The 21053-nt window shown below is 37.5% G+C and overlaps 2 protein-coding genes across 3 annotated transcripts; one reads left to right on the top strand and one right to left on the bottom strand.

Annotated features, from left to right (window-relative positions):
* The first annotated feature begins 13 nt into the window (after window positions 1–13).
* FKBP7 (FKBP prolyl isomerase 7) lies at window positions 14–10053 on the top strand. 2 transcript variants are annotated; one of them, XM_045196352.3, is made up of 4 exons: window positions 14–772; window positions 1878–2029; window positions 6259–6389; window positions 9730–10053. In XM_045196352.3, the coding sequence occupies exons 1-4, from the start codon at window positions 564–566 to the stop codon at window positions 9889–9891; spliced, it is 654 nt and encodes a 217-aa protein (XP_045052287.2). In that variant the 5' UTR covers window positions 14–563; the 3' UTR covers window positions 9892–10053. The 2 variants fall into 2 exon arrangements, with proteins under 2 accessions (XP_045052287.2, XP_024417308.2); XM_024561540.4 differs by having other exon boundaries at window positions 18–772; window positions 6256–6389.
* Window positions 10054–14976: 4923 nt separating this feature from the next.
* On the bottom strand, window positions 14977–20365 carry PJVK (pejvakin). Its single transcript, XM_024561583.3, has 6 exons — window positions 20102–20365; window positions 19168–19363; window positions 18466–18607; window positions 17316–17433; window positions 15789–15887; window positions 14977–15573 (listed from the first exon to the last, which is right to left on the bottom strand). The coding sequence occupies exons 1-6, from the start codon at window positions 20310–20312 to the stop codon at window positions 15281–15283; spliced, it is 1059 nt and encodes a 352-aa protein (XP_024417351.1). The 5' UTR covers window positions 20313–20365; the 3' UTR covers window positions 14977–15280.
* Between the last annotated feature and the right edge of the window lie 688 nt (window positions 20366–21053).

Below are 21053 nucleotides of genomic sequence, written 5' to 3'. Positions count from 1 at the left end.
ACCAGGAGGTCTTCGCGCTGCGTGTGGCTTTGCCTGGAGCTTCTTCATGCATGACTCCGACCCCGAGAAGGCGCTTCAAGGACACCCCAGAATACCTCTCCCTGCCCGCTAGTTCTCTAGGGATCTGGGCTTCTTTTAAGCCCAGAAGAGACAACCATATTCTCTGGCTGCACCCCACCCTAAGCCGTTTTATTTCGTCTTTTGCCAGTTTCATCTTCGGAAACGCGGACGTTATGGCTAAACCCGGAGGAAACTGGCTGTAAACTAAGCGGACTCAGCGAGGAGAAGCGATGCAAGCGAGCAGTGTTGCCTTAGCGACTGATGGCAGCCAGCCAAAGTGCCGGGTACCAGAGGGACGCGACCCGCCCTAGACTGGCAAAATTCCGGGGCCGAGCGTGCTTCCGGGGAAGGGGCAGGGCCACGTGCCGCCCCGCCCCCGGCCCTTTGTGTCGTAATATAATGCCTGCCACGCGTCAATATAATTCAGCTGCCCGGGCAGCCGCCGCGCAGGAGTGACGCGCGGGAGGGGACGCAGTGCTCATCCGGGGCCCATTCCAGAAATCATGCGTTTCTTACTCAGATTAATCTTTTTCTTTCACGTATGGGGCATTTTTACTGCTCAGGGACAAAAGAAAGAGGAGTTCACAGAGGAAGTGAAAATAGAAGTTTTGCATCGTCCAGAAAACTGTTCAAAGACAAGCAAGAAGGGAGACCTGCTAAATGCTCATTATGACGGTTACTTGGCTAAAGACGGCTCGAAATTCTACTGCAGGTAGGAAATGCAGCGCACAGCTCTCACATCTAGATGACGCGCGAAATCTAGCCTGCCTCCAGCAAGCAGAAGCTTAATTAAATGGTTGGTTGGTTGGTTGGTTGGTTGGTTCGTTCGTTCTCGCTTTTTAACAGTAAGAGTTGAGCCTTATGTTCCTAGAGGAAAAGTCAGAGTAGGTGCAGTAGCTTCCTATTAAGCTGAATATTACTTTCTAAATTATTAAAAATGTTGGCCCAGAAATTATCAAAAATACGCTGCACACACACCCTCCCAACCACCACCACTACCCTTGGTACCTATAGAAGTCCAGATACTGTGCGTAAGAATGTTCACACTTTTCCTTTGCTGTGGTTGGAGTCTCTTAAGAGAGAGTTACATGTGGTTGGCGTCTCTTTACAGAGGGTTAGGGAAGGTAGTTTAGGGGATTTTATCTGGCTTCAGAAGCACCATATTTACAGGTTGGGGGCCACTTTCCAACTGTATCAACAAGACTTTCCCTGGTGACTTCTAGGCCCTGTGTCATCCTCCCACCTGAACCCTCATGCCCATGGCTGCCTACTCTGATTTAATTGATGGTTTGTTACTCAGAGGAAGAATGTCTTTTCATTTGTGCTATTATATTACCCTATAAAGATAGGATGGGGGAAAGTTAATTCTTTCCATTTAGAGGAAAACAGAGAAACTTAATGGGAAGAAAAGGTACAAATTTTAAATACCTTTCAAATAACTTTCTGACTCTAAACCAGCAACATCATTTTTTAGAACAAATCCAGAGTGGTTAAATGTATTATTTAGACAAGTCATGCAACTAGGTAGGGGCGGGAGACCCATTAAAAAGTAAATTGTTGAACAGTTTTTGTAAAGATGACAAAAAAATGAGCTGACTCCTGATCACTAGCTTTGGACAAGTCATACCTCATTCTGGCTCTTAGGAGGTAAGCTTGAGCCAAACACCCCACCAGGGGCTTCAGAATGAGTGCTAGTATGGGAAAAGATGTGGTTAGAGAGGACTCCAATTTTAATATAATTAAATGCCCAGCGGTATTTTAAACTTTGATTTCATTTTTCTCGAAGTCAGCTTACCTAAGTGTGCTTTTTATTATAGCCGGACACAAAACGAAGGCCACCCCAAATGGTTTGTTCTTGGTGTGGGGCAAGTCATAAAAGGCCTAGACATTGCCATGATGGATATGTGCCCTGGAGAGAAGCGGAAAGTGATTATACCCCCTTCATTTGCATATGGAAAGGAAGGCTATGGTAAGGTTAATATTTATATCTCTATGCTATATTTAAAAATAAATGATAGACTTCTGGGTATATATCTAAAAGAATTGAAAAGAGGGTCTCAGAGGTATTTGTACATCCATGTTCATAGCAGCACTATTCACAAAAGCTGAAAAAGTACAGATAACACAAGTGTTCATTGACATATGGAGAAACAAAATGTAGTATTTACATATAATGGAATATTATTCAGTCTTTAAAAGGAAAGAAATCCTGAAGCGTGCTATACCATTGATGAACTTTTAGTACATTATGCTAAGTAAAAGAACCTAATCACAAAACAAATATTATATGATTCCACTTTAATTAGGTACCTGGAGTAGCCAAATTCATTGAGACAGAAAGAGAAAGGTGGTTGCCAGAACGAGGGGAGAGGACGGAATAGGGAATTGTTATGTGATGGGTATAGTTTCAGTTTTGCAAAATGAAATAGTTCTGGAGATCGGTTGCACAACGGTGTGAATGTACTTAACACTGTACACTTAAAATGGTTATACTAATCAATTTCCTCCCACTTAAAAATTTTTCAATCTCTAAGAAAAGTTAACTTAAAATTTAAAATCCTAGAGGAAATAATTACAGAACTATAGAGTACAATAAACTTCAGCTGTACCCAATCCAGTCCAGCCCAGCCCCCTGTTTTCCCATATAAAAAAATAAGACATTGTTGGAATATAGCTCTCTGTCCAGAGTTCCTCCTCCCACATAGTGGCAGCACTCATAATGATCATCTATATTCTATAAGCTCTACCTTCGTCACTTTTGTTTTTAGCATAATGTTGTTTTTAACATAAAGGTATATACCTTCGGTAAGCAGTACCAACATCAAACTCCTAAGCTCAGGAAACTGGAACATAGGATTTCAGAGTAAAAGGACAGCACTTGAACATAGTGAAAAGGACATCTGAACCAGCTGTCACTTACTGTTACCCAAATTCAGGAGAAGCCTGGAAATGTGGAAGAACTGAACTGCTTCTTCCAATATCTTACCTATTTTTAAAATCCTACAGTGAGATCTGAAAACTTAGGTAAAGCAGTTAAGTAGGGAAAGTGTTTGCAATATGTATGAAGACTCCTAATAACAAATAATAAAACGAATTATCCTCAGAAATACGCAAGTTTAGAAACAAGTGCCCCACTAACCAAAAAAACCCCCCAAAAAACAAATGACCTTTACATTTATGAGAATACTTAATTTTATTCACAATTAAAGAAAGAGAAATTAAAACAAAAGTGAGACACCATTTAATGTCTTTGCTAGTCAGCAAACACGTAGAAGTTGACAAAGGTATGGAAAACCAGTAGGCTCATGCATTGTTGCTGGGAATGTAAACCATTTGAACTCTCTAGCGGTTTCTATGAAAATTGAAAATGTATGTGTCCTCTGACTCAGTAGTTCCATTTTCAGGAATGTGCACAAAGATATATCTAAAAGAATATTCATTGCGGTCTTTTTGGTAGCAAAAGAGTTGCCAACAGTAGTGATTCCCTCACCTCTTGTTCCCAGCAAGAGCAAGGGATCACTGCTCCAAACTGGAGTAGAGGGAGGTTAGCGGTGCAAGTCAGACCCAATCAGGCTTAAAACTCCTCAAGAGACAGTTCCCAATAACTACAGCTTCATTTTCAATGCTTTATGCCAATCATTTGGTCCCAAGAAAATAGCTCCCACTGACTATAATTTATATATTCTGTTTTCAGTTGTAGAGGAAGCTAGGAGAGAGATTTAAAAATTGAAGATAAGTTAAATTGAATGCAATACCTGTCTTAAAAATGTGATAGGTTGAAGCCATGATAACAGGCAAAGTTTGCCTTTCAGTCTCTTTAATCTCATTTTCAGAATTTCTTTCTTCTGCTGGCTCATCAGATGCCTCCACAGTCTGCCTCCTACCACTGCTCCCACTCCCCTCTCAGCCTAGAGCACCCACATCCCTCAATAGGAGGTGCTCATCCTGGGTCCCATTATCTTAAAGCAAAAGACTAGTTTATCCTTTTCGTAAACTAATTTATGCTTGGATATGAATGACTATGCAAGCTGCCTAAACTATTAATAAACCAAACCCCCTTGCTGCAGAGATGTAGAAATTTGACTTGAAGCTGGTTCATATTCAATTTTAAGTGTCTCCAATAAACATAAAAATAATGAATCCCACTAGTAACACCACCAACACTTTCATTTTACACATTAGGAAACTGAGACCCAAAGTGTGTCTTTTAGAATGCAATTAACTGCTAGTTTACCTGCACTGCAATAGCTTGGATTGGATTCTTTGAAAAGTTGCAGTGTAGACCGTAAGTAAGTGCTTAACAAAACTTCTTGATCAAATAAGCTTTTGAAAATGAGTTGTTATGAAGAGCTAACCTCAGTTACAACTTTGTTTTAGGTAGTACTTGAAGAAGTCTCTCTTCTGCGCAATGTCCTTGCCTCATGTCGCAGAGCACCCCTGCATGTCTTGAAATGCATGTGACTTGTTAGTGCTTAAATTAACAATACATGTGGTATGTATAGATTCTTTACATTAACTCCTATGTCTTTGATCTGCTTCTCTAAATACAAGTAATTATGTAGCAAATGCATTTTTCCCTTTATACGAATTTTTTGTAAGAAAAAACCTAGTTGGCAATAATTTCTAGGTTTACAATAGAATTATTCAGAAACTTTAAAATGTAATATTTTTCTTAAGAAATTTGAATTTGTTTTGAATTGTTTTCGGAAGTTATTTTTCTGTCATAAGAAGATCACAACTGGACAGATAAGAATGGGTTTTGTAAAACTGATCATTGGCTCAATCTCTAGCTCTTTTGCTCTAAAATCAGGAAATATGTGCCGCTTTGGCTGGGATGGCCACATTGGTCCTGGGACGCATGAGCACATCTTTCTATGTCTTGGCTCTGGAAATAACTGATCCATCTCTCCTCTTGGCTGTAACTTTCAAACTTTTCTCTTTGGATTACATAAACATTGTCTCTTTTTTATTAAAGAAATTACCATTTTCTTCAAGGACAAAATTAGCCATTTTTAATTTTTTTATTTTTAAGATTTTATTTATTTACTTTTAGATGGAGAAAGAGAGGGAGAGAAACATCAATGTGTAATTGCCTCTCACGTGCCCCCTACTGGGGACCTGGTCTGCAACCCAGGAATGTGCCCTGACTGGGAATTGAACCAGCGACCCTTTGGTTTACAGGCCGGTGCTCAATCCACTGAGCCACACCAGCCAGAAAATTAGCCATTTTTTAAATAAAGTATAGGAGAGGTGTCATTCATTCAACAAATATTTGAGTGGCTAGAATCAGGCACTCTGAGAGACTAGGAACACACAAGCTACCCACTGCCTCTTAGCAAATCATTTCTACAGGTTATTTTTATGAAGTGATCATCCGCAATAGCCAATAGCTTACTAAAATGATCTGTGACATCAGTTAATAGGTTAAGTTTATTAAGGAGAACTATTCAACTTAATACTTAACATGTTTTATTGTGTTTAGAAATTTCTTCATAAAATTGTTACTGATTTATTCTGTCATTGCATTTATTTTTTAATATCTACAGAGAATTTGAAAGACAGCCCTGGCTGGTGTGGTTCAGTGGGTAGGAGCATCATCCCATAGATGGAAAGGTCGTGGGTTCGATTCCCTGGTCAGGGCACATATCCAGGTTGAGGGTTCAATCACCTGTCAGAGCATGTATGAGAAGGCAACCAGTTGGTGTTTTCCTCTCTCTTTCTCTCTCCCCTTCTCTCCTTCCCTCCCTTCCATTCTATCTCTCTAAAAAGCAATGAAAAATTGTACTTGGGTGGAGATTAAAAAAAAAGAATTTGAAAGACAAATATATTGATATACATGTTTTATTTATGCTCCTAGATAACTATACAAAATCATTTTCTAAAATATTGCTGATTTATGCTTTGAGATTTTTCTGCCCATGAATTTCTTCTCTGCACCAGCTCCCTCCTCTACAATGCTAGGGTATATTAATAAAAATTATATGATTTATATTTATTTTAATTTAATTAGGAAATAATGGTCCCCTGAGTCCTTAAAACTGATTCAGCTTAAAAACATGTGAAAAAATACCTCTAAAAAGTATTTAGAACGCAATTTTTATAAATAGAAAATAATATAATCATAATGCTATATTGGCTATTTGTGAATAAATATTTGAACATTATTTTCATGTAAGTTAAAATTTATACTTTTAGCAGAAGGCAAGATTCCACCTGATGCAACCCTGATTTTTGAGATTGAACTCTACGCTGTGACCAAAGGACCACGAAGTATTGAGACATTTAAACAGATAGACATAGACAATGACAGGCAACTCTCTAAAACCGAGGTAATGCAAGCAGATTTCACATGTACAATCTAATTTTTAATCACAGTTCAACTACATCTTTGTTAAAGCGATTTTTTTTTACTTCTACCTAGTGTGGGCCAATTACTTAGCTTTTAATAGAGCTGGTTACAAAAACAAAAGCTAAGTTTTAAGAAGAAATGTGCTTTTCAATACAAACTTGTAACTGAGTCATTCTGTTCAATTTCCTTTCTCCCTACAAGAGAGTCATTAACATACCAAAGTCATCTACAGGGGGCATTTCCAGCATCTAGACTATAGGAGCAGATCTCTTTCAAGGAACACGGTAGGAATTTCTAACAGGGCAAATAATATATTTTGCTATGTATAATGCACACGTTTTGGCCAAATATTTGAGGGGAAAATAAGGATGCACATTATACGTGGGTGTAATGAGTACATACCATGGGTGTAATAATCCTGTGTGTAATGCACACAGAAACGTGGGTGTGCATTATACATAGCAAAATACGGTAATTCCCGCTTCATATGATTGTGAAGATTACATGAGATTATGAAAAAAAGCTAGCAAGAATTTGAATTGTATAGACTGGAAGTTTAGTAAACAGGACCCAGAAGTTCAGCTACCTGGCTTCTGCATCCCACCTGGTCTTATATATGAGTTGAAGGATTAACAAAGATCTTGGAGTAATAATTTTTTTCACACTTTCTCAGTACCAGGTATAATTATAAACCTAGTAGTGTGTGACCTAATTTAATCTCCTTGACAGTTAATGAGGAAGACACTATTGTCATTATCTCCATTTTATCAAAGGAGCAAATGACACCCAGCCAGGTTAAGTAACTAGCTTAAGGTCACACAGCTCGAGCTGGCAAAACCAGATGGCAGACCCAGCAATCTGGCTCCACTACTGTGCTCTTAACCGTGGATCCACCCTGCCTCTTTCAGGGACTTTCCATCATGAATGTTTCAGGGCTAATGTTGAAGTCTGATGCCTTACATAGTCCCACTGACTATTCCTTTTTATTTAAATTGAGTAACCCAATTGTGAAAGGAGACCCTTTCATTTGGAAGCGGTTTAACATGTATAATTTTTATCATTTCAGTAAGCAATAAAAGGCAACTGGGTCATTGATTCACGTGATAAATTTAGACCCTTTTCTTTTTCTCTCCCTCTCCAATCTTTTCCCCACCCTAATTCCACTTCCTCCTCTGAGATATTAGTAAGGACTGCCTCTGAAGCTCTTTGGCTATCAATGACAGAAGAGGGATAAGAGGAAGGGGACACCCCCTTTTCCTTTACAGCGGGCCAATTAGAGGGATGGCAGGCCATTCCCGGTACATAGTTTCTGTTGACTCCCTATCACCCTTCAGGTGTGTCCAACCCACGACCCATAGGCCAGGATGGCTATGAATGTGGCCCAACACAAAATCGTAAATTTACTTAAAAACTTCTTTTTCTCATCAGTTTTCATTAGTGTTTGTGTATTTAATGTGTAGCCCAGGACAATTCTTCTTCCACTGTGACCTAGAGACGCCAAAAGGTTGGACACCCCTGCTTAGAGAAGGAACAGCAGCTGCAGAGGAGCTCACATGGTACGCCAGAGCTCAGCCTGTGCACACAGACCATTCACTATCACGGGCACACCAATAGGCATGTTCGGCAGTCTGCATGCTCCTCAGCAGACCTTAGGGGATCTTCAGTTCTTTCCTGGAAAATAAAAGTAGAGAGAGCCCAAAATAGAGACCTGCTTAGCTACATTTTGCCCAAATGTTTCTCAAGTATCAGGTATTAGCTACATTATCACTAGATGGATGAGTGATTTCCATTTGCTTGATTTTTATGATAACAATAGCTGTCTTTTACTGACATTTGTAAATGTGATTCTAATCGTCACATCAGTCCTACAGTATAGATTCTATTTCCTTTATTTTAAAGATGACAAACTGAGGTTCAGAGAGTTTGAATTATTGGTCCAAGGCCACAGAGCCAGTACACGACAAAGCTTGGATTTCAAACAGGAACTGAAACTACTTTCCTTCATCATCATAAAGCTGTAGTCAGTTATAATGTTTCTCCAGTATAAGTAAGGTAGGGGAGTAGGGGAATACAGTGTTTTATTAAATTACAAAGTGAAAATACTGTGGAACCCATTGCCAGCAAAATTAAAGGCATGCTCTTACCCACTCACTGCCTTTTTGTACCTCTTCGTAGTAGTGTATTAAAAACGTACATTTAGAGAGTCAACAATATTGGCTAGTAAAATATATTTCTTTACTTAGAAACTGAGAAATATTTGAGGCTATTTAAAATTCTTTACACCTACATAGGATTTTTAAGGCTCAGTTGAAAGAGAAAAATGTATCTCTGTCATAAAGGACCAAAGTCCCATTGGAGAAAAGTTGATTTTGGGATATGGATTGCTAAAACCTCTCAGGGTCCAACTTTAGTTTTTGCCTCTACAATGCCCACCTTGCTGAACATTATCTCCAGGTCACTGTGCATTGATTTCTTTAGTTAATATATATATTAGCTCTTTCCAATGGAAATATAATTGAGTCACATATAATTTTAAATTTTTTAATAGCCACATTTTTTAAAAAAAGGAAACAGGTGAAATTAATTTTAATAATATGTTTTAACTCATATCTAAAATATTACCATTTCAACATTAAATCAATATAAAAACAACTGAGATATTTTTATTTTCTTCACAATTTGTTGTATATTTTACCACAACTGGAACACATCTCAGTTTGCTTTAGCTACGTTTCAAGTGTCTGTGACTAGTAACTGCCGTATGAGGCAGAGCTTATGATGTGCTTTTGCTTAGAAAACTCATATTATGTAGAGAAAAGGAAATATTTCAGAATACTTTTTATTTATTTGACATTATTATTGGAGAGATTATTGTAGTTTGTACATTTGAGAGAGTTATAGAAGCATAGAAAAATTAAGAAAATTAAATTTTATTTCAAAACCTATATCTGGGGTTTATTGATTATGCACCAATTTGTATTTTACTCACTAATGGAAATCCTTGAGAGTGAATTCCTTTTGATAATGTGGACAGTGTATATTCTTGGCAAACATTTAGTTTCAACATAATTCAATTCAGATATTAATCTTTGAGTATGTACCAGTAACCTCAGGGGAAGCTAATTTGAAGATCTGTTTCTCTTCAGAAGATAGCTTCAAAGATTAAAAAAAATAAAACCTCAAATACCTTTTGAAAAATTGGTATCACTTATTATAAGCAGTCTTACATATGAGTTTCTCTACTAAAACGTTTCTTCAAAGTTAACTAAAAATGTACTGTGATATCTTCTTATTAATGAAATATTATTTTGGCCCTCCAGATTTATCATTACCTGAAAAGAGATTTTGAGAAAGATGAGCAGCCACGTGACAAGTCATACCAGAATGCAGTTTTAGAGGACATTTTTAAGAAGAACGACCATGACGGTGATGGCTTCATTTCTCCCAGGGAATACAATGTATACCAACATGATGAACTGTAGCATATGTTTATTTCTCAATTGTCTTAGCTGCTTACTGTACTTTATATATAAAACAGTCACTTTCTCCAAGGTGTGTTTTCTATTTTTCCCCATGAGACCATGTTATGATCTCCTCAATACATGTCACTTTTGAATAAATGTGAGGCTATTTTGCAAATTCAATATTGAGGAGTGGTACGATTGTGTTTCCTATTGCTTTATTCTGTGAATGTGAGTGGCAGCACCATGAAATTGACCTCTGTGTCCCAGTGGGCAGTTTTCCCCCCTTCAGGAAATAGGAGGACATCTGTGTCAAAATCCACACAACTCTTCCCAACTCTCACCTTAACAGCACACAGAAATATGTAAGTAACCATTTTTTTAATGTTTTAAATGTTAAAATGCCCCATATGTAAGTTGTTTTCATTAGGGACCCAGGAATTAACATTCTAATGTTTATACATTTCGTAGCATTACTGGTAGGTAGTGTATAAGAATCATAGGACTGGCGATTCTTGTTTTGGTATGCGTGCAGGAAAATATAAGTTGTATAACTATCCCACAGAGAGCCTCAGCATGGTCTCTGTACTTTTTGGTGTAAGCTTTTGGCTTTAGGTGTTTGTTCTAATGGAGAGTGTTTAAGGATATTTGATCAGACCAAAGGCTTTGTGCCTCTTATAGCAGGCATAGTAGACTCTTGTAGACTCATAGTAGACTCATAGCAGGTCTTGTACTCCTGCAGACATTATAAAATGCCACTCCCTTCTCGCAGACCTGTATCTAACATCCCTAACTTTTTATCTTGATTTTAATTGGTCATCGTATTTCTTAGTTTCCAGTTCCCTTTCTCTAGGTAACTCTATCCTGTGTCACTTCATTTCTCAGTGATTTTGTTATTAATTATCAATGAACATCACAAATTGGCATGCCATCAAATTTTCTTAAATTATATATTTTTTATTATGCTGTTACAGTTGTCTCAATTTTTCTCCCTTTGTGCCCCTCCAGCCAGTGCCCCGTACTCCCACCGGCAACCTCACACCATTGTTCATGTCCATAGGTCATGCAAATAAGCTCTTTGGTTCCTCCATTTCCCATACTGTACTTACATCCCCATGGCTATTCTGTAATACCTATTTGTACTTCTTACCACACCTTTTCACCCCTTCTCCCCCTCCCCACTCACATCTAGCAACCATCAAAATGCTCTCTGTATCCATAATTCTGTCTCTGTTCTTTTTTGCTTAGTTTGTTTTTTAGATTCAATTGTTGGTATAAGTATGTATTCATTGCCACTTTATTGTTCACAGTTTTGATACTCTTTTTCTTAAATAAGTCCCTTTAACATTTTACATAATAATGGTTTGGTGATGAGGAACTCCTTCAGTTTTTTTCTTGTCTTGGAAGCTCTTTATCTGCCCTTCAGTTCTCAACTATACCCCTGATGGGTCGAGCAGTTTTGGCTGTAGGTCCCTGCTTTTCATGCTTTGAATATTTCTTGCCAGTCCCTTCTAGCCTGCAAAGTTTCTTTTGAGAAATCAGTTGACAGCCTTATGGGAACTCCCCTATAGGTAACTAACTGCTTTTCTCTTGCTGCTTTTAAGATTCTCTCTTTATTTTTAATCTTTGACATTTTAATTATGGTATGTCTTGGAGTGGGCCTCTTTATATCCACCTTGTTTTGGACTTTCTGTGCTCTCTGGACTTGCATGTCTATTTCCTTCACCAAATTAGGGAATTTTTCTTCCATGCTTGTTTCAAATATATTTCCAACTTCTTGCTCTTTCTCTTCTTTTTCTGATGCCTCTATGATATGAATGTTGGAATGCTTGAAATTGTCCCAGAGGTTGTTTATACTATCCTCATTATTTTTCCTTCTTGTCATTTTGTGTGGTTTTTTGCTTCCTTATGTTCCAAATCGATTTGATTCTCAGCTTCATCTACTCTACTGTTGTTTCCCTGTAAATTGTTCTTTATTTCAATTAGTGTATCCTTCATTTCTGACTGGATCTTTTTTATGCTGTTGAGGTCCTAAGTTCCTTGAGCATCCTTATAACGAGTGTTTTGAACACTACACCTGATAGATTGCTTATCTCCATTTTGTTTAGTGCTTTTTCTGGAGTTTTGATGTATTTTTTCATTTAGACCATGTTTCTTTTTGTGCTCATTTTGGCAGCCTCCCTGTTTTTGTTTCTATGTATTAGGTGGAGCTGCTATGACTCCCTGTCTTCGTAGCATGTCCTAATATAGTAGGTGTCCTTTAGGACCCAGTGACACAGCTTCCCCTATCATGCAAGCTGGGTACTTGAGGTACACACTTCGTGTGGGCTAAGTATACCCTACTTTCGTAGTTGAGCCTTGATTGCTGTTGGCAGGTCAATGGGAGGGGTTTACCCAGGCCAGTCAGCTGCAAGGACTGGCTATGACCACTGACCACCAACCTCTGCCCGCTGTGGAGGATCAGCTGTGCAGGGGCAGGGTGGTGGTGCTCCAATGTGGTCTGTAGCTGTCCACTTGGTGCACAGGTTCTGGGGCTTCCCAGGTGGTACAGGCCAAGGTCAGCCCCAACCTGTGTTCTGCTCGGGGCCACCCTGCATGAGCTGTAAAGCAATCTGAGATGGCTGCTACTTGTGCAGGGCTTGGAGATTCCCAGGTGAAGCCAAGCTGTGAATGTAGGCTGGCTGCTGCTAGTTCTGGGCCTGGTGCTGCTTAGCAAGAGGTATGGGGACTGGAGGTTCACTGAGGCTGGCTGTAGCTTGTTTGATAGGATTTAGGAAGTTGTAAAGCATGAGCCAAAAACAGCCATTCAGATGGAAAATTCATGTTTAACAGTTTGGGTGGGCTTGTATGTGGGTGGGACAGAGTCTCAGGGTATCTCCAGGGCAGAAGGAGTCTCAGATAAGGTACCTGCCTGCTTCCTCTGTGGCTCTGTGGGAGGACTCAGAAAAGGGTCAATGGCCTTTGCTTACCTTCTGTCTGGAAGAAAGCTGTGCCCCAGTTCCTGCCTCAATACCAGACACTTCGGTTCCTCCCTGAATGCCACTGGTGCCTTTCAAGCTGCTACTCTGGTGCCGGAGCTCAGAGAGAATGAATCTGAGTTAGTCTGTGTGTGGGTTCTTTAAGGGGAACTGCTTGGGACTCCAGAATTTTCTTCCACTGACTCAATCCCTGCTGGTTTTTGTAGCCAGAAGTTATAGGACTTATCTTCCTGGCACAGGAACCCAGGGGCTGGGGGTCCAGGTGTAGGGCTGAGACTCCTCACTCCTGAGATATCCCTCCCGAATTTTTATACACCACATGTGCATGTGGGACCAGCCTGTTCTGCATCTCCAGCCCTCCTACCAGGCTGAATGGATGTGGTTTCTTTAATTCCATAGTTGTCAGACTTTCATTCAACTCGGTTTCCAAAGGTTCTGTGTGATGATTATTCTATGTTTTAGTTGTCATTTTGGTGTGGTTGTGTGAGGAGGCGAGCCATGTTTACCTCTGCTGCTATCTTGGCTGAAAGGCACCATCAAATTTTTGATAAATTGTTGAATTTATTTTACACATGAGGATATGTGAGAATATCAAATGAGGATATACAACTATCTCTCAGAACTCTATGTTAAATGTTGTAAACGTTTTCAAAGGAGAAAAGAAAGAAATATGCCATGGCAATTTTGTGTCATGGTCAAATCGTGACATGGTACAGCTTGTGGAGAGTAAGAGGTAAGAGATGCTTTGCTGTAGATCACGTTGGTGCCAAGGAAAGGCTATGTATTTATTGGAACACATTAAGTTTTTGTCTACTACATATGTAATAAATTATGGTCAGGCAATAAATAGCTCTATTCAAAACAGGTGAGTTTAAAACTAAACTTTTTCCATTTCCTGAAACTTGCTCTTTCCAAACCATTATTCATTGTTCACCAAAATTCTGTTATTTAAAAGTGTAGGGAGAACACAAAAACCACTATACCAGTGGATGTCACATTTGCATAGCACAGTTTGACACTTCATAAAACAAAAACTTTACTATGTTTTCTTTCCTTCCAGTATTGCATCATCCCTCTACCAATTTTATAACTTCTCCTTACTTGCTGATTCATCAACTCTGTCATCCCTTTTCTTTCCTCAGAAAAACCTGCTCAATTAAAGTAAACTAAGTTGAAAACTCAATGTTACGTTTTGACTTGGAAACTACCCCCATTTTCTTTACATAAAAAAGTCAGTAGACCCTTTTTTGATTTGTATGCTAATACCTGCATTTGAATCATACACTCTGCCTAAATCAAAAATACAGCGACAGAAGACATAGACATTCTCAAAAAATACAAGCTATCACTCTAACCTTTTTCTCCCATTGTTTTTATACAAAGTGCTTTTAAACTTATGTTTAAAAAAATTACACATGATATCAAATGAATATGGAGACTCACTATGAAAATAATCACATTTAAATAGTTAAAAAAATAAAATTTTAATCATTCTACATGCATATAGTATACAAGTAGTTCGTATTTGCACAATTGCGTTACACCTTCATAGGCATATAGCTAATCACAAGTGCTGTAATTACACACTTTTGAGGTCTAGAATTTGAACATATTATTTTTGCAATTATTTTCGTAAGGGTATATAGCAAATTAATAATTTAGGCTGTTTATGAAAAATTTCAGATGTCTTACAGAGCAGACGAAAAAGATTTCTCATAACTAAACATGTTAAATATTTGAAACATTTTCAGAGGAGAAGAGAAATGAACATATCCTAGCTGTCTTAACTTTAAAATGACAGTGGTGAACTTTGCAAAGCCCAAACTAGCGAGCACATGTCCAGTGCAGAGAGCAGCCCATGACTGCTCTCGGTCACCCTGCTAATGGTGTGCGCAACGCCCCACGCTGAGCTCCGTGTGCTTTTAATCTGATACTGCAATTAAACATTTAGGATTACATTCAATTATTAACACATTTTTCTCATTTTACCAGACATAAGGCAATATTTAAAGCACCATAAAGTCACCTCTTGTACACTCTTTTCATCCTTAAGTTTAATTAAAAGCCAATTAAAATAAAATTGGTATTTCAAAAAAACCTGTATGTAAGAGTTTCCTAAAATGGTGGGCTAAATCCCCAAAGTACTTCTAATGCGGCTGGCAGATTTTATGGACGAACATCTACATTCTTATTTTATATTTAAGTCTTTTTTTAATAAAAAGTATTAACCTTCATGACAAGTTATGAGAAGATTTTACCATTATTATCATCTCCACTTTATAGATGGGGAAAATGATGCCCAGAGAGATTAATTTCTCTTTCCTCTCCCTCTTTAACTTGCCACAGTTCATCAAAGAGAACCTAGAGAATTTTGGAAAGGTGTGTGGCACAGCTGCACCTTAAACACAGGCCAAGTACATTCATTTTTCACTTTATTTCATTCTCTTGTGCCAAACATCAAAACAAGGAACTGCATGAAGTCTCACATACTTCTGCCCGTCGACAGAGCACTGAAAGCACCCATAAACCGTCTCCCTTTTCAAGTTCCCCATTCCACAGAGAATGCAAGGTCCTTTTGGAATGTTGTGATTAAGTAAGTTAACTCGGATGTGGGTCCCTTCTTTGAGGGAAATGTCGGTCATGCTGAAAGGTTTGTCATAGTAGTCGGAAAAAAGATCATCTAAGTAAAGCTGTGAACGAGAAATGACATCCATCACTCTTCTATCTAAAAGGACACAAACAGAGAAATATGTCAGAAGCCAAATAAAAAACCATATAACCGAACTACATTTATAATCACATGAATCCAAACAACTAGTCATGAAATAATTTGGCTTTTAAATTTAAATTCTTAACAGACAGGATTACTAATAGACAACCTTAAGGGTTAAGCCCGGAAGTTTAAAAAAATGCATTTGAAATACTGTTCAATGGACATACTTCTTTCAAAGAGTATATTTCTCAGTCTGTAGAACAGTGCAAACGTCGCCGCTTCTTCCCTTTCAAATCCTCCTTTTGACACTGAAGTGACACAAAGGTCTATAAAAGAAATGTAGATGTTATAACTTGAATTCATATTTCGTGGCTGATGTAGTTGGGCTTGCTGAATTCTGGTACATGCCAGTCATTGCATCTTTTATGTTAAATTTTACACTTTTTAAGAAAAGGTAATATTCAGATGGTAAAAAATTCAAAGAGTGCAAAAAGGGGATACAGTGACAAAGAAGTCTCTAGTCTACACTGACCCCAGCCTCAGTTTTCCACCCCAGAGGTAACCAACTATTAACCTTCTTGTGTTTACTTCCAGAAATGCTCTGCGTATTTTACAAGTGTAAAGGAGTACGTATGTGTGTGTGTATATATGCATGTAAAACTCTTTAGGCTCAAAAAGTTACAAACCGCACACACTTCTTTCAAATACCTCTTAGAGATTATTCGATGTCAGGATATCTAGTGCTGTTTCACTCCTAGTATTCTGTTGTGTAGATGCACATTATTTAACTAGTTGCTGATAATAGATCTTAAGGTTATTTCCATTCTTCTGCTATTACAAACTGAATATCCTTATATCCTTATCATTTCACACATGTAAATATATCTATAGGATAAATTTCTAAAAGTGCAAGGCTAAAGTATACGCACACTTTCAATTTGGATGGATATATCCGCTCTATCGGTTCATACTCCTTCTAACTATCAATATAATTGCAAAAACCTGTAGCTGAAGTGTCCTGAAGAGAATTTACTTTGCCTGTTTTATTTTGTTTCTGGACTCCCCCTTCTCTCCTCCCATAGAACTGCAGAAAACAAACATAAACAGGTGTAAAAAAGTTTAGAAATGACCATGGCTAGAGCGCTCACTTGCCTGGTCGTGTGGCCTACTCCTAGACTTGAGCTGGCTGGTCTACTAACCTTGAAGGTCTGTGACGTATAGAAATCTAAAGTGAGCTGCACTGAGGTATTACATAAGGTGACCACTTTAGAGGAAGTATTTGTATTTTTGAAGTTATTTTTAGGGAAAGTTTTGGGGGAAAGCCACAATAGGTGAAATTAAAGTTTTCTTTGGGCTCACTCATTTGGGTACCCAGACATCTTCAGACATGTTACTATCTATTTACTCCTCTATTTGCCAAAATTAAAAACTACCTATTAGAAGGTCATGCATTATCCCACCGTGTAAGTCAAGAAATAAATACTTTTGTCAGTGGACTGCATTTTAGCTCTTATCTGTAATTGTAAGTGGGGCGGTGGGAGTCTAGAGCCTTTACCACAAAGCAGGAAAGAGGTGTTGGGCAAGTTAGGGGCTGCAGGCTATCTCCCAACTACTTCACCAAGCATAAAATTGACGGTGCTAAGAGCATCATTCTGCTGTAAGTAGAGAGAGAGGGGGTGTGTGCATGTGTGTGTTTCTTATTAAATTCTTAAAAATTTAATCACTTCAGTGTTTCATGTAAGTCATTCACTTACCAAAGGCACCATCCAAGTAAATGAAGAGTTCGAAAACACTGAAAGCTATGGTTGTATGTGCTGGAAAAACAATAGCTTTGTCCCTTCCCTTGGTATTGTGTTCATCCATAAAGTGAAACTGCAGTAAAAAAAATAAATAAATAACATTATTAAGGAGCATAACCTATAAGGATAGCTTTTTAGAGAAACAATCCTACCAAATATATATATATATAACACTTCTCCAAGTAAAGAACTGTCCTACTCAAAGTAAACTTTACAGCAAAGGTCCACATGGTCCAATGGGAACTCCTGTTCTTTGTCAGGAAATACTGCTCATCACTTCCTTTGGCACTGGAGCCACTGATTAGTGCTACCACAACAGTAAAGCTCTCGGGCACAGAAGCCTTTCTCTTTCAACTGCAAACCAACTGTGTTTAAGTGCCATAGCTTTTTTAGTCTATCCTGTCTACTGTTCCAAAGCCCCCAGGGCTTCCAGCAGCTTTCCAAAGCAATCACCAACAATTAAGTAATTGTTCGAGCCCAAATCATCCAACGTTAAACAATCTGGTGGGCAGCTAAATGTAGCCTTTATTTTCAAAGACTTGAAAAGATTATCATTGAACCCTATCTTTCTAATAATTTAATAAAACCAAGTCATTATTATGTGTCATTATTATGTGAATGGCAAGGACAAATATAATTCAGTTAATAATTAAACACAAATTACTTTCAACATTTTTTAAAGGGTTTAACATTGAACGAAGTAAGTTCAGTCATTGACAATATTATTTTAGAAAAATTAATATAAAAATATGAATTCAACTTAAAATTTAAGTATAAACTACATCACTTAAAAATAAAATCAACAAATTCACAAAAGTATCTAATTTTTAATCCTTACAACAGCACTTAAATAGCAAAAGGAGGGGTGCACATTATTTCACAAGGACTGGTGTTTTGTTTGCATTACATTACACGTATTGAGAATCCAATTTTCTTGGATTTTCACATTCTAAAAGCCATTACTGTGCAAAATCCTATATATCATTGCAGCTCTTCAATCTCAACATTTGACAACACACACAAGTCTCATTAGAAATTGAGCACTTTTCAAAATATTCCCCTTGCAGCTCTTCAGTAAAAGAAACCTAAGTGAGTGTGGCTTTACCCTCATGGACTCCCCACGAATCCCAGCGTGCACAGACAGGGAGCACTGTCGTGTGGTTCGGATGCTCTCCATGACCACGCACAATACTGCCTTTCTGCTGCTCCTTGACTGACGTATCAAGCTGTGGTCAAAATTAATTTTTCTAAAATAAACAAGAGAGACATTCACAAGAATCTACACCATCTGGTTACATACGACCCAGTACATTTTTTGCTAGCATGTTACTCATTCACAGTCTACCTTAACTAGAGAAAATCAAGGCAGACTTAATGCACGTCAGAAAGTATGCTTGACACGTTCAAAGCTGCTGAAAAAAATAATAAAGTATAATAAAAGATAGAAAGTATGCTTGAAAGAAATTTAATAATCTGCCTTTCCTTTCTATTTTCTTAAAACACGCTTATTACAGGAGTCCATTGTAAGTAGATTCCTGTATTCTTTTAATCTAATAATTTAGCAAATGTGTTCAGATTCAAAGCGATTTTGTGGGACAATTAAAAAGTCTGTCTAAACCAAATGGTTTTGGATATCTACTCTTATCCAAAGTTTGGATATATTAGTAATTTGTAGTATTTCAAACAAATCAAATATATTACATTAGTAAACTATAACCTGAATGTTTTAAATCATTCTTTCAAATAAGTTCACATAATTAAAATATTTAACAAAAACACTAAAGTACACGAGGATTATGATACTGACCGTGTGGTAATTTCCTTGAGTAACGTTGAAACTTCCACTTCGTGTTTAGTTACCACACCAAATGAAGCTTTGACTGCAACAGAATCTGATCCAGCAACATTAATCCCAACGTCATTCACAATATGGTTGCCTCGCCTTCCATAGAGTGAAACATCTGACTCATCTTCATAATTCAGTAACTGATAAGATGAAATACCTTTTATAAAAAGAAAATTAATATTTTTCAAATGTCATGAATTCATCTACAGTAGATCGCATATAGTAACACATTAATTTACCGTTTAAGACTTGATTACCCAAATGTTGAGAAAGGCAATGTTTTAAACCAAGTTTAAAAACAGCAATTCAATTAATTAGAAAACAAGAAGAAATAAATAGCCAGAGTACTTAAAATGAACTCAAATTCAACAGAACTTTTTAAGCATCAAGATCCACTAGGTAGTTGAAAGAAAAGCAGGTGTTTTTAAGAAATAATTTTTCAAAATGTCAATTTATTTTCTAACCTAGTCTATAATATATTTCAGTTTCCCAACTGTCAAGTGAATCATAAAAAATAAATACAAATTACTTTAATCTCACTTGACCATGTGACATAGGTAGGACTAAATAATACCTCCATTGTATAAATAAATGTATTATGTCATATTCTACATCGATTTGGTTAAAACTATAAAATAGTTGTAATAAAATTATACAATAAATAAACTTATAAAATAGGTTTGAAAATTATTTGGTCAATAAGAGATTTGATACTATTGTAAACTTTAGGCACTGTTAATCATAATATTGTTACTGCCATAGTAATAAAGGTTGCTTTTATCAGTGAAAATGTATAAATATTATGAACATAAACAGTCTATATGGGCCAAGTTTAGATTACCAATAATATAGCAGCTGAATGAGGAGTCACTCCCAAACACACACTTAAACTTACCAGCTGAAATTTCTCTGTCTCCTAGAAGAATATCTTTCAGTGTAAAAGGTGTCGAGGTAAATTTACATCTAGGAAACAGAAAGCATCGCTTCTTTTTCACCACCAGACTTAGAGGTTGGTATTTGTCAGCCTCACTAAGGCTTGGAACAGGAACTAATCTCCCTCCATCTCCAACTTGCTTGACAAAGCTCTTGGTAGCAGCAGCAAACATATTAATATAGTATCAAAATGTCATCAACTGCAACCCTCAGATAGCAAATCCATATTTTCAAAGAAAATCAGACACAAAACTAAGGCTTACTTGACTTTAAATACAATTATACATGTTAAAAATACAAAGTATGGTTCCACCAAGTAGTTTACAGTGTACGGTTCACAACACTGCCTCCCCTGGTGCTCAGGTGATGAATTATAGATCAAGGGTGTAAAATGATATACTAAAAGTAAGTGTAATTTGAAATTGCACTCTATAGCACCACAATAAACACAGAAAACTAACAATTTTAAAATACTACCATATGTCCTTAAAGAGGGTCAAGGTTAATAGTATTTTGCCAGTTTTGAGGGAAACATGTAGCCCTATGGGGAAAAATGCAGTTAGGCACTAACATTATCCCTGGATACCAGCTACAGTATACCTATTCCAAAGGGAATTCCTTCACAAGTCCATCATGCCAACTTTGGCAACAAAAGAGTGTTGTTTTCAATCCTTATGTTATACAATTTATTGTCTGAACATCTCATTCATTTTCCTTGTATGATTACAAAACCAAGTGATCAATATAAAATCACAGACTAAAGAAAACAATTGTATGCAGATCTTTGTAAAATACTAAATGAAAACCATATTACAGCCCTGGCTGGTGTAGCTCAGTGGATTGAGTGCAGGCTGCAAACCTAAGGGTCACCAGTATGATTCCCAGTCAGGGCACATGCCTGGGTTGCGGGCCAG

The sequence above is a fragment of the Desmodus rotundus genome, chromosome 2, assembly GCF_022682495.2.
Source record: "Desmodus rotundus isolate HL8 chromosome 2, HLdesRot8A.1, whole genome shotgun sequence".
Lineage (NCBI taxonomy): Eukaryota > Metazoa > Chordata > Mammalia > Chiroptera > Phyllostomidae > Desmodus > Desmodus rotundus.
The sequence above is the reverse complement of the archived record's forward strand: the minus strand, read 5'-3'. Positions and strand labels throughout refer to the sequence as shown.